Below are 13248 nucleotides of genomic sequence, written 5' to 3' on the forward strand. Positions count from 1 at the left end.
AAAAAAAAAAAAAAAAAAAAAAAAAAAAAAAAAAAAAAAAAAGAAGTAGAGTTTAAATGTGTCAAAGAATGGTTCATGTCACTCATTTTAAAAGAAAAGAATAAAGGCAATTTTAAGAGAGAGAGAGAAAGAGAGACTGAGATCGACTATGCCTAACAAACCTGGAAGCGAACTTCCGTAAGGGGAGTTCTTACACTTTATCAACACTTTTTCTAAAGTGAAAATCATCTTTTTTATTTTTCTGATTATAAAACTAACAATTTGAATGAAACATTCAAACATAAGAAGCACAAAGAAGAAAGTAGGCCAGGCACAGTGACTCACGCCTATGATCCCAGGGCTTTGGAGGCCAAGGCAGGCAAATCTGGGCTTGAGCCCAGGAGTTCAAGACCAGCCTGGGAAACATGGCAAAACCCTGTCTATGAAAAAAATACAAAAAATTAACTGGCCGTGGTGGCATGTGCCTGTAGTCCCAGCTACTCAGGAGGCTGAGGTGGGAGGATTGCTTGAACCAGGGAGGCAAAAGCTGCAGTGAACTGTGATTGCACCACTGCACTATAGCCTGGGCAACAGAGCGAGACTCTGTCTCAAAAAAAAAAAAAAAGGAAAATAGATCTGCATCGATGATATTGATTACATATTTGTGGTGCTGTTGAGGCCTGTGGTCATGGAAGAGTGGAGAGTGCCCCTGTCACCCCAGGGACCAGACACTGGAATGTGAATATACTGCCTGTACATGTTACAGAAATCTGACTCACAGCCATATAGCATCACCTAGGTGGCAGGTGTGGATGTGTCAGGTACCTGGCGATTACTCTATTTTTATTACAAGGAAATGTTTCTGTGTCCTTCTGGAAATCTACAGTTTCCTGACATTATTTCTAAACATAGAATCTAAATATGTCAGACTCTATGCATTTAAGTTAAAGTTCATTTACAGAATAAAATCCATTTCAAAAATCCGTTAGTGCCAGTGAAGGCTATTACTACATGAATAGTGACATTCTGTTGTAAACACAATACAATTAGTTAGATTAAAAACCTAATAATTTAATACATACCTCATTTAAATACATGATCACAAACACTTCACCTAATTGAATAACTTTATTCTAACATTGCTTGATTTAAATCACATTTTGGATATTGGTCTCTATCACAACATTTTGGGGAAAATTATGCCCTCTGTGTATAATAAATTCCTTCTTAAAACATAACATAGCTTTTAAAAGTCACATGTTTTTAATTTTAAGATGTTGATAAAACATTAACAGTATTGATAATAGTAATGAGATTGTTCAAAACCCAAAGAAAGTTACAAAAAATTAAGTGGGAAACCAGGCATGGTGGCTCACTCCCGTGATCCCAACACTGTGGGAGGCTGAGGTGGGAGAATTGCTTGAGCCCAGGAGTTTGAGACCAGCCTGGGCAACATGGTGAAATCCCGTATCTATTAAATTTTTTTTTTTTAGTTAGCCTGGTGTACTGGCACATGCCTGTGGTCCCAACTACTCAGGAGGCTGAGGCCGGAGGACTGCTTGATCCCAGGAGGTCCATGCTACAGTGAGCTGAGATTGTGCCACTGTACTCTAGCCTGAGCAACAGAGTGAAACTCTGTCTCAAAAATACATATGTATACACACACACACATATATACACACATACATATGTGTGTATATATATATATCTGACTCACAGCCGTATATCATCACCTAGGTGGCAGGTGCAGATGTGTCAGGTACCTGACGATTGCTCTATTTTTATTACAAGGAAATGTTTCTGTGTGTGTATATATATGTGTGTGTGTGTGTATATATATACACGAAGTGGGACTGTCATACAAAAATAAATTATAAATGCTTTTTTTTTTTTTTTACAGCTCTTTATAACTCTAGCTTAGTGGCACATATGTAGTGGATTCTCAGCACCCGTCTTGATTATTAAAAACTTGAGGATTTAGAATTTTAGTACACTTTGATTATTCACAAATTATTCAAACTCACAATTGTGTTAATTTCGTGTCTATTTAGTAAGAAATAACTATATTAAATATACAGGAACAATTATTGTTTGTTTTGGTTCTACTAGTTTAACATGCTTTTAAACAAATGGAAAGTGTTCGTGATTCATGCTTTTAATTATCCTCTTTTGCCAAGAATTTCATCTGAAATTATTCATGGAATATCTCAAAAGGATCGGGGGATAAGGTGACATATGCTATAATGCGCACTTTGTATTTTGTCCTTTTGACCAAAGAATGCAGTGGCTAACGCATGTGACGCCTACGTACACTAGTCTGTTTCTGATGTTGGTAGCCACTAAATTAACTAAAAAGGAGAAACATCAGCCTGAGAATGGATATTGGAAACTCGTCTCTATCTACAGATGGTCCAGAGAGAAGATCATCTGCCGTTAAAGTCACCTGCTTAGTGTGTGACAGAATCAAGTCTAGACCACAAGTCTTGTATACCTGGTGCTAGGTCACTAAATCGTTACTACAGAGGAAGAGCCCCATCTGTTTAAATGACATAAAACAGCCACTGCTTCATCAAACACCCATTGCTTCTACACCTGCTTCTACTAGGTTCGAGGTCTCAAGGAGGGCGTCAGCTACGTGTTCCGTGTTCGAGCCATAAACCAGGTGGGAGTTGGGAAGCCGTCTGACCTTGCTGGCCCTGTTGTGGCAGAGACCCGTACAGGTGGGCTTTCACCTTTTCCTTAAAACTAATCCTATTTGTGTGAGATACCAAACTAAGGTTTGGCCTTTCTGTGCTTTCCCCTAATTTTCAAAATCATCAATGTGTACTATCTGAACGTAATTGATAAGTAGTGATCTTAGAACATGACAGTCATTGGTCCCTTCACAGGCACCTCGAGACAGGGTTGAGCCAGGTTTGATGTGGTCTAGGGGCTGTTCTGATGCAAATCTAAAAACACGGAAGTTCTTGATCAAGTTAGGCTTCCTGGACCAACTGTCCCAGACATTCATTCCTGGAATGTTATTCCTATTACACCCTGGCCATTAAGTCTCTTAAGAATATTTTCCCAATCATAGGGGAAGCTAGAGTAGCCCAGTTAGTGGGCACAATCCTTAAACAGAAGTAGGATTTATGTAATTGTGGCTATTATGTTTAAACCAGAGGTCAGCAAACTTTTTCTGTGGAGGGCCAGGTAATATTTCTCACTCAAAAGCCCTGTGGTCTCTGTTACAACTTCTTAACTCTGCCATGACACAAAAGAAGCCATTGAGGACACATAAACAAATGAGCATGACTGTGTTCTAATAAAACTTTATCATGCTCTTATATGCATTATATAATATGACGCGCTATATGCATTCTAAAATTTCAATCTTGTATAATTTTCCTGTGTTTTAAAATAGTAATCTTCTTTCAACTTTTCCAACTATTTAAAATATAAAAACCATTCTTAGCTTGCAGCCCTTACAAAAAGAGGTAATGGGCCAGGTTCAGCCCACGAGCCATAGTTTGCTGATCCCTGGGCTAACAGTGGTCCCAACTGAATGGCTTATAGATTCGAGGCAGCCCTCATTTCCCAGTTTCAAAGATGCCATGATTACTAGAGAAGACAGTCTTGCCCTTTCTTATGAGAACAAAGTTTGCTGTGTTCATTGTCCAACTAGTTTCAGATCGTTACATAATGATTTTTTTTATCATTTAACCTATAAGCTATCATATATTTCAGTTCATTAAAATTACGTAAAGGAAAGCACCAGAGGCCAGGCACTGTGGCTCACGTCTGTAATCCCAACACTTTGGGCAGCTGAGGCAAGAGGAACCTAGGAGTTCGAGACCAGCCTGGGCAACTTGGCAAAACCCCACCTCTACAAAATTTTTAAATTAGCTAGATGTGGTGGTGAGTGCCTGTAGTCCCAGCTACAGGGGAGGCTGAGGTGGGAGGATCACTTGGACCTAGGAGGTCAAGACTGCAGGGAGTCATGTTTTCACCACTGCATTCTAGCATGGGCGACAGAGTGAGACGCTGTCTCAAAACAAACAAACAAACAAACAGAAAACAGTACTGGAAATGAGAGATAAAAAAGTATATCACTTTGAAGACTTAGAAGGGTGAGGGCTGAGGGTGGTGTGGATGATGAAAAATTACATACTGGGTACCATGTGCATTTTTGGGGGGTGATGGATACCCTAAAAGCCATGACTTAACCGCTATTCTATCTGGGCATGTAATGGAATTGCATATGTGCCCTATAAATTTGTACAAGTTTTTAAAATCACCCAATTATATTAAATTTATATTCATTCTAGTACAAGCACTTTTGCTTTAATCTGTCCCTGTTTTCAGGCTGAGATAAACACAGAACAGATCTAGAATGTAATATTTATTTTCCGATGAGAAAAGAATGTAAATAGAGAAAACTACTTTCACGGTATGTTACTTCAAAAGAATAAAAAATTATCCCTTTGAGAAAATATCTTTCCCTTTCATCCTATTTCTTCATAAGCTGTTTTCAGCTAGTCTTAGAACTACTCTCTGGACGTGGGTCTGACAAAAGTGGCCTTCTTAGACAAAAGCGTGGTGGGTGTCTGTAAGAAGTACCACACTGCGTGTAAATAACCTTTGCAAAGTTTCATGAGAAAACAGAAAATGCTAGGAATGTATACACAGGTAAAACGTAACACACAAAGACACCAGAACACATATTCCCATACAAATCCAACCCTTCAGCTGACAATTGTGTGGATGGTAAAGGTGCCAAATGGACATCTCAAGGACCCAAGGGCAGAGTTTGCTCTCAGAACAACGTAGATTGCTACACAAGTAAACTCTTAATCTAGTCAGGGCTACATCAAAAGCACCCTGGAAGCCATGGGTTCCAAATATGATTGTTAAAAGAATTTAAATCAATTTCTTATTTTCTCATCTGTAGCCTCAGAAAGGCAGGCGATGGGCATGACATTAACAGAGCCATCACTAGGGAAATTTTGCCACCAGAAAAGGATCTGCTGGTAATCTCCTGGGTGAGAGTTTGTTTCACTGACTTGGATTAAGGAACCGAAAGTCATTTGCATGCCATTCCATTCCCAGACTCGAACTACAGACAGCTGCAACACTGATACGCTAAGCAGCACCCTGTTAACCCCTGGACAAACCACGGGCTCACAGCCTGGAGAAGAACGCTGGATATACAAAGGCCAGATGGAATCCCGTGACATCTGAGCCTGTTTATATGCAGTAGGCACATACTCATTATTGCCATATGTATTTCTTGAGCTCCTACTGTGTCAGGTGCCATTTGGGCCCCAGGAATAATATGACATCATCACTGCACACTGGGCTTGCAATCTAATGGAAAAGACAGCATTTACAGCACAGGATGATGAGAGCTAGGAGAGGTGCTCATAAAAGATTTCTATAGCCGAATAGGCTATAAACTAGGTAGCAAAGTTTTATAAGTCCCTATAAAAGCTTTATATGTAGCCTAAAATTTTCTGTATGTATTCATTCTATTAGATATCAGCATATTACTTTTACCCACTTTATTTCTTTTATGTTAGAATACATGGCAGGGGAGCATGTTATCAACTTCAGGATTTGGGATGTGAAACTTGGATTGCTATTTCAGAAGAACAACTTTTAGGGGATGCATTGTTAAAATTTCAGTTAGAAAACAAAACTTATCTCGTAATAGCAAACCACAAATACATCTAACAAGATACTTCAAGTGTAATTTGAATTCCACTTTAAAAGTTAACTTAATCTCCTGGGTTGGTAGGATCACCGGTCTCCCTTTGAAGTCAAAGAATACGTTGCAAGTGGATGTGTTCTTGTCTATTTGTGCTGGGAGTAAGAATCCAGATAATGAACTAAGTGTGTCATGCTTTACGAAGAAATCCATTAGCTAAAAGTCTGTAAAAGAATGGAATAAAACATAATGTGGATGAGTTGGCACATAAAAAAGGATGGTCTCTCCTTGATATTAGATATTTTAAAACAGCAGCTGTGGCTGATTGCATCAGGCCTGGGGTGGAGGTGAAGGCCAAGTGAGCCAGATCAGATGGAAGACAAGAGAGAGACCTGCCAAAGCCTGGAAGGTGATCTGGAGGGCACCATCGCTGGCAGTACAGACCGCAGGTATTCTTACCAGAGAAACCGAGCAGCGGGCAGGAGAATCAGGTGGTGGGCTGGGTCCCAAGCAAAACTGGGTGATGGAAGTTAGCTTGGTCACAAGGAGCAAGGCAGGTTAGGAGAAAGCATTACCAGAAGGAATGATGAGTTGAGATTGAGTTGATAACCTACTAAGCAAGAGCTTGTTACAATCCCAGTGTCTAAACACTGGTTGGTTCCAGAGCCTGGCAGGAATGAGAAGGCAAATGTGTGCTCAGTGGCCCAGTGGTGGCATCATGAAGTGAAGGATTCTAAAGGAGGAAGCCAGACTAACTTTAAAAGATGAGCTCAGCTGGCTCATTTGGAGAACTGCGCTTGGCCAGGTGCGTTGGCTCACACCTGTAATCCCAACACTTTGGGAGCCCAAGGTGGGTCGATCATGAGGTCAGGAGTTCAAGACCAGCCTGGCCGAGATGGTGAAACCCCGTCTCTACTAAAATACAAAACAAAATAGCGGGGTGTGGTGGTGCGTACCTGTCATCCTAGCTACTCGGGAGGCTGAGGCAGGAAAATCGTGTGAATCCAGGAGGCAGAGGTTGTAGTAAGCTGAGATTATGCCATTGCACTCCATCCCAGGCGACAGTGTGAGACCCCATCTCAAAAAAAGAAGGAAGGAAGGAAGGAAGGAAGGAAGGAAAAGAAAGAGAGAGAGAAAGCGAGAGAAAGAGAGAGAGAGAGAGAGAGAGAAAGAAAGAAAGAAAGAAAGAAAGAAAGAGAAAGAAAGAAGGAAAGAAGGAAGATTAAAAAAAGAAAACTGCACTTGTATTTGCTCACTAACTGATCTCTTTCATCTGCTAGGACCATAGTTCTCAACCTTGCTTGTACATTAGAATCATATGAGGAACGTTTTCAAAATACTGCTATCCAGACTCAACTCCAGCCCAATTAAATCAGGATCTTTAGGGCTGATGGGATGATGACAGAAGATCAGATATTCTTAAAAAAAAAAAAAAAAAAAAAAAAAAAANTTAATCTGTCCCTGTTTTCAGGCTGAGATAAACACAGAACAGATCTAGAATGTAATATTTATTTTCCGATGAGAAAAGAATGTAAATAGAGAAAACTACTTTCACGGTATGTTACTTCAAAAGAATAAAAAATGATCCCTTTGAGAAAATATCTTTCCCTTTCATCCTATTTCTTCATAAGCTGTTTTCAGCTAGTCTTAGAACTACTCTCTGGACGTGGGTCTGACAAAAGTGGCCTTCTTAGACAAAAGCGTGGTGGGTGTCTGTAAGAAGTACCACACTGCGTGTAAATAACCTTTGCAAAGTTTCATGAGAAAACAGAAAAATGCTAGGAATGTATACACAGGTAAAACGTAACACACAAAGACACCAGAACACATATTCCCATACAAATCCAACCCTTCAGCTGACAATTGTGTGGATGGTAAAGGTGCCAAATGGACATCTCAAGGACCCAAGGGCAGAGTTTGCTCTCAGAACAACGTAGATTGCTACACAAGTAAACTCTTAATCTAGTCAGGGCTACATCAAAAGCACCCTGGAAGCCATGGGTTCCAAATATGATTGTTAAAAGAATTTAAATCAATTTCTTATTTTCTCATCTGTAGCCTCAGAAAGGCAGGCGATGGGCATGACATTAACAGAGCCATCACTAGGGAAATTTTGCCACCAGAAAAGGATCTGCTGGTAATCTCCTGGGTGAGAGTTTGTTTCACTGACTTGGATTAAGGAACCGAAAGTCATTTGCATGCCATTCCATTCCCAGACTCGAACTACAGACAGCTGCAACACTGATACGCTAAGCAGCACCCTGTTAACCCCCTGGACAAACCACGGGCTCACAGCCTGGAGAAGAACGCTGGATATACAAAGGCCAGATGGAATCCCGTGACATCTGAGCCTGTTTATATGCAGTAGGCACATACTCATTATTGCCATATGTATTTCTTGAGCTCCTACTGTGTCAGGTGCCATTTGGGCCCCAGGAATAATATGACATCATCACTGCACACTGGGCTTGCAATCTAATGGAAAAGACAGCATTTACAGCACAGGATGATGAGAGCTAGGAGAGGTGCTCATAAAAGATTTCTATAGCCGAATAGGCTATAAACTAGGTAGCAAAGTTTTATAAGTCCCTATAAAAGCTTTATATGTAGCCTAAAATTTTCTGTATGTATTCATTCTATTAGATATCAGCATATTACTTTTACCCACTTTATTTCTTTTATGTTAGAATACATGGCAGGGGAGCATGTTATCAACTTCAGGATTTGGGATGTGAAACTTGGATTGCTATTTCAGAAGAACAACTTTTAGGGGGATGCATTGTTAAAATTTCAGTTAGAAAACAAAACTTATCTCGTAATAGCAAACCACAAATACATCTAACAAGATACTTCAAGTGTAATTTGAATTCCACTTTAAAAGTTAACTTAATCTCCTGGGTTGGTAGGATCACCGGTCTCCCTTTGAAGTCAAAGAATACGTTGCAAGTGGATGTGTTCTTGTCTATTTGTGCTGGGAGTAAGAATCCAGATAATGAACTAAGTGTGTCATGCTTTACGAAGAAATCCATTAGCTAAAAAGTCTGTAAAAGAATGGAATAAAACATAATGTGGATGAGTTGGCACATAAAAAAGGATGGTCTCTCCTTGATATTAGATATTTTAAAAACAGCAGCTGTGGCTGATTGCATCAGGCCTGGGGTGGAGGTGAAGGCCAAGTGAGCCAGATCAGATGGAAGACAAGAGAGAGACCTGCCAAAGCCTGGAAGGTGATCTGGAGGGCACCATCGCTGGCAGTACAGACCGCAGGTATTCTTACCAGAGAAACCGAGCAGCGGGCAGGAGAATCAGGTGGTGGGCTGGGTCCCAAGCAAAAACTGGGTGATGGAAGTTAGCTTGGTCACAAGGAGCAAGGCAGGTTAGGAGAAAGCATTACCAGAAGGAATGATGAGTTGAGATTGAGTTGATAACCTACTAAGCAAGAGCTTGTTACAATCCCAGTGTCTAAACACTGGTTGGTTCCAGAGCCTGGCAGGAATGAGAAGGCAAATGTGTGCTCAGTGGCCCAGTGGTGGCATCATGAAGTGAAGGATTCTAAAGGAGGAAGCCAGACTAACTTTAAAAGATGAGCTCAGCTGGCTCATTTGGAGAACTGCGCTTGGCCAGGTGCGTTGGCTCACACCTGTAATCCCAACACTTTGGGAGCCCAAGGTGGGTCGATCATGAGGTCAGGAGTTCAAGACCAGCCTGGCCGAGATGGTGAAACCCCGTCTCTACTAAAAATACAAAACAAAATAGCGGGGTGTGGTGGTGCGTACCTGTCATCCTAGCTACTCGGGAGGCTGAGGCAGGAAAATCGTGTGAATCCAGGAGGCAGAGGTTGTAGTAAGCTGAGATTATGCCATTGCACTCCATCCCAGGCGACAGTGTGAGACCCCATCTCAAAAAAAGAAGGAAGGAAGGAAGGAAGGAAGGAAGGAAAAGAAAGAGAGAGAGAAAGTGAGAGAAAGAGAGAGAGAGAGAGAGAGAGAGAGAGAGAGAGAGAGAGAAAGAAAGAAAGAAAGAAAGAAAGAAAGAGAAAGAAAGAAGGAAAGAAGGAAGATTAAAAAAAGAAAACTGCACTTGTATTTGCTCACTAACTGATCTCTTTCATCTGCTAGGACCATAGTTCTCAACCTTGCTTGTACATTAGAATCATATGAGGAACGTTTTCAAAATACTGCTATCCAGACTCAACTCCAGCCCAATTAAATCAGGATCTTTAGGGCTGATGGGATGATGACAGAAGATCAGATATTCTTAAAAAAAAAAAAAAAAAAAAAAAAGAATCTTTTAGGCTGGGTACCTGAACATAGACTTATTGCTGTTTGTTCATTTACTTAGCAATTTGGGTAATTCCAGTGTGAAAACAGGCTTGTGAACTATACATTAGACCATAGCTCCTCAACATAGGAACTGCATCTTTTCTCTACATGTGCTGAGAGTCTAACATAGCACCAGGTATATAGTAGCTGATTTATTAAATGAAAAAATAATGAACAAGTAGCATGTTTGCCAGTGAGTGTGACTCTGTCTTGAAGCCTCAGTGTGTGCACTTCACCCTAACCATCTTATTCTGTCTGCCCTGGTTATGATGGGTGAGCTGGGAAAGAAATGTCTGGTGGAGGCCGCGATGTGGGCATGAGGCTGAGTGGTCAGACTCTGGTCCTCGTCTGAAACCCAGGGCAGCTCAGTACTATACGTGACCAATTACATTAACTCACTTTCCTCTTCTTCTATTCTGTCCCGCTCTTCAGTTTTTTAAACATCATCACACACACACACCATGGAGAACAAATAATTAAAGCTTATAAAAGTGATATATTCATGCTCATGTAAAACACTTTATATGAGAAAGAATTATATCAGATTACAAAATGTATAGGAAGGTTAACAGTCTACTGTGATTTTATTTAAGCTTTTAAATTTTATCCTTTATTATCATTTTTTGCAGGGAAGAGAAAGAAAAGTGGGATGAAATGAGTTAATTTCCAAATAGTTCATTTTAGTCCTGAGCCACACTTGAACCCATTAGGATACTGGGAGTTCTGGGCAAGCCTTGGAGGGACCATGGGAGTGCTGTCTTGGCCCTGTAATCCCAACAGGGAGTCCAGATAGGAGGGTCACTTGAGCCCAGGAGTTGGAGACCATCCTGAGCAACATAGTGGGACCTGTCTCTACTAGAAAAGAATAGGAAAGAAAAAATAATAATAATGAGATCTGTTACAATCAATGATCTCTGTGTCTATATTAAGGATTTGCTTAGGTTGAGGAGCTGACTAGTGACAACTCTTCTTAAATCCTTTTTAGGCAACAACACAACAGCTCTCTCACGTTCCATACCTCAATCTCCTGAGATCTTAATTAAGTTCTTCATATTCATGAACAGGTTAAAAGGTTGTTTCTGAGAAAATCTAAGTTATGCCAAATTTTGGTCCACTTTTCCAACCCAACTTTGTGGAAAAGTGGGATGGCCTCTCATCTGGATAAGAATAACTACAAGGACTGCTATAATTTGACAACAGAACACCAGACTTGCTTCCTGCCCATTAATTATCAGAACCACATCCCTCAATCAACTTGAGAGAATATGCCTCTTTAGGCATTTCTCAGAGTTCAACCATTAATTAATTGACAGGAGCTCAGCTCTTAGAAAAACCTCAGCTAAGTTGTGGGATATTCCAAAGAGAAAATTTGGCTAGGTACGGTGATTCACGCCTGTAATCCCAGCACTTTGGGACGCCAAGGCAGGCAGATTACCTGAGGTCAGGGATTTGAGACCAGCCTGGCCAACATGGGGAAACCCCATCTCTACTAAAAATACAAAAAAATTAGTTGGGTGTGTGGCAGGCATCTGTAATCCCAGCTCCTCAGGAGGATAAGGCAGGAGAATCACTTGAACCTGGGAGGCAGAGGTCACAGTGAGCCAAGATCACGTCACTGCACTCCAGCCTGGGCAACAGAGCAAGACTCTATCTTAGAAAAGAAAAGGAAAAGAAAGGAAAATTTGAGGAGGACATTATGGGTAGACTTTTCTCTCAGGCTTCTTCTGTGATATTGTACCAAGTTAATCTCTACAAGGCACTATCTGGTGGGTTAGCCTGGGGCATGTTAGAAATTCTGAAATGCTGTCATTGGCTGGGTGTGGTGCCTCACGCCTATAATCCCAGCACTTTGGGAGGCCGAGGCAGGCGGATCATGAGGTCAGGAGTTCGAGACCAGCCTGGCCAACATGGTGAAACCCTGTTTCTACTAAAAATACAAAAATTAGCTGGGTGTGGTGGTGCACACCTGTAATCCCAGCTACTTGGGAGACTGAGACAGGAGAATTGCTTGAACCCAGGAGGTGGAGGTTGCAGTGAGCTGAGATCACACCACTGCACTCCAGACTGGGTGACACAGCAAGACTCCATTTCGAAAAAAAAAAAAAATGCTGTCATTGCTTTATAGGCTAATACATCAGCTTTGGTTTTGCTAGGGCATCTATAAAGAGAATCATCCATTTGAGTGTCATGTATCTTTTGTTAAATTGCAATAGAATTTTTGTCTACTATGTACAGGACCCTTATTTAATTAATTCTTTAATTCCTCAAAAAAATTGTCAAGGAGGAGATCCAGCTTCAAACTCTGAGTATAAAATAAGTAGGAAACCCACTGCCACTAGAATATTTTCTTTGTTAGTGTAATCGCCCGTTAGGTTATCCCTTCCCACTGCGTAGACAAAATCAGTCCACTGCGACTGCAGCACTGCAGCTGAGAAAGAGTTTAATTGACATGAGGCCAGCTGAAGTGGGAGACCTAGAGTTGTCAGTCAAGTCAGTCTCCCTGAAGGCTCAGAGCTTCTTTGAATAAGGTCATTTTTTTAAGAGTGACTTAGAAGACCAAGATGCCTATAATGGGGAAGTAAATTGAGTCCCAAGTCAGGAGTCTGGGTGGGGTCAGTCTTAAAAACATCTAAAAGAAAACAATCTTAGGTTCTGCAATACTGATGTTATCTATGGGAGCAACTGGGAAGCTTACAGATCTTGTGACCTCTGGCTACATGGCATCTAAACAGTAAAGGATAATAGAAACTACACCTGTCTTGTAACCTCTCATTAGTGGTTTCAGTCCCTGAACAGACAGGAGGACTATTATCATTCTTGCTTTCAAGTTAAACTATAAACGAACCTTCTCCCAAAGTTAGCCTATGCTCAGGAATGACCAAGGGCAGCTTGGAGGTCAGAAACAAGATGAAGTCAACTATGTCATAATTTTGCAAAGGCTGTTTCATTGGTAATTTGGTTTCCTCTCACCTCTTTATCAAAATGTTGGTGTTATACTTTAGCTTTAACAAGACAGTGTCCGATAAAATAAATGTCATAATCTTAAACTGGCATTTATCTTTTAAAGCTGTTTTTTTAATCTCAATCCAGTCCCTGGCCTGTGTAAATATGTAAAGGAAATATAAAAGACATTTGTAGAATTTAACCCTATTCTCAATAAACTAAACGACCAGTGCAAGTTTTTGAAAAATGAAAATCCAATAAAATAATCCTCTTAACCAGTTTTAATTTTTTTTTTTTTTTTTTGAGAAGGGGTCTCCC

The 13248-nt window shown here is 40.6% G+C and overlaps 1 protein-coding gene across 1 annotated transcript in view; it reads left to right on the forward strand.

Moving 5' to 3' along the window:
• The window catches only part of MYOM1 (myomesin 1), a 155800-nt gene that overhangs the window by 102256 nt on the left and 40296 nt on the right, over positions 1-13248 (forward strand). The window contains exon 22 of the mRNA XM_017878326.1: positions 2585-2699. Within this exon, the coding sequence (XP_017733815.1) occupies positions 2585-2699 (115 nt within the window). The remainder of the gene's footprint in view (positions 1-2584; positions 2700-13248) is intronic.

This window comes from Rhinopithecus bieti, unplaced genomic scaffold (genome assembly GCF_001698545.2).
Source record: "Rhinopithecus bieti isolate Rb0 unplaced genomic scaffold, ASM169854v2 scaffold_11839, whole genome shotgun sequence".
NCBI lineage: Eukaryota > Metazoa > Chordata > Mammalia > Primates > Cercopithecidae > Rhinopithecus > Rhinopithecus bieti.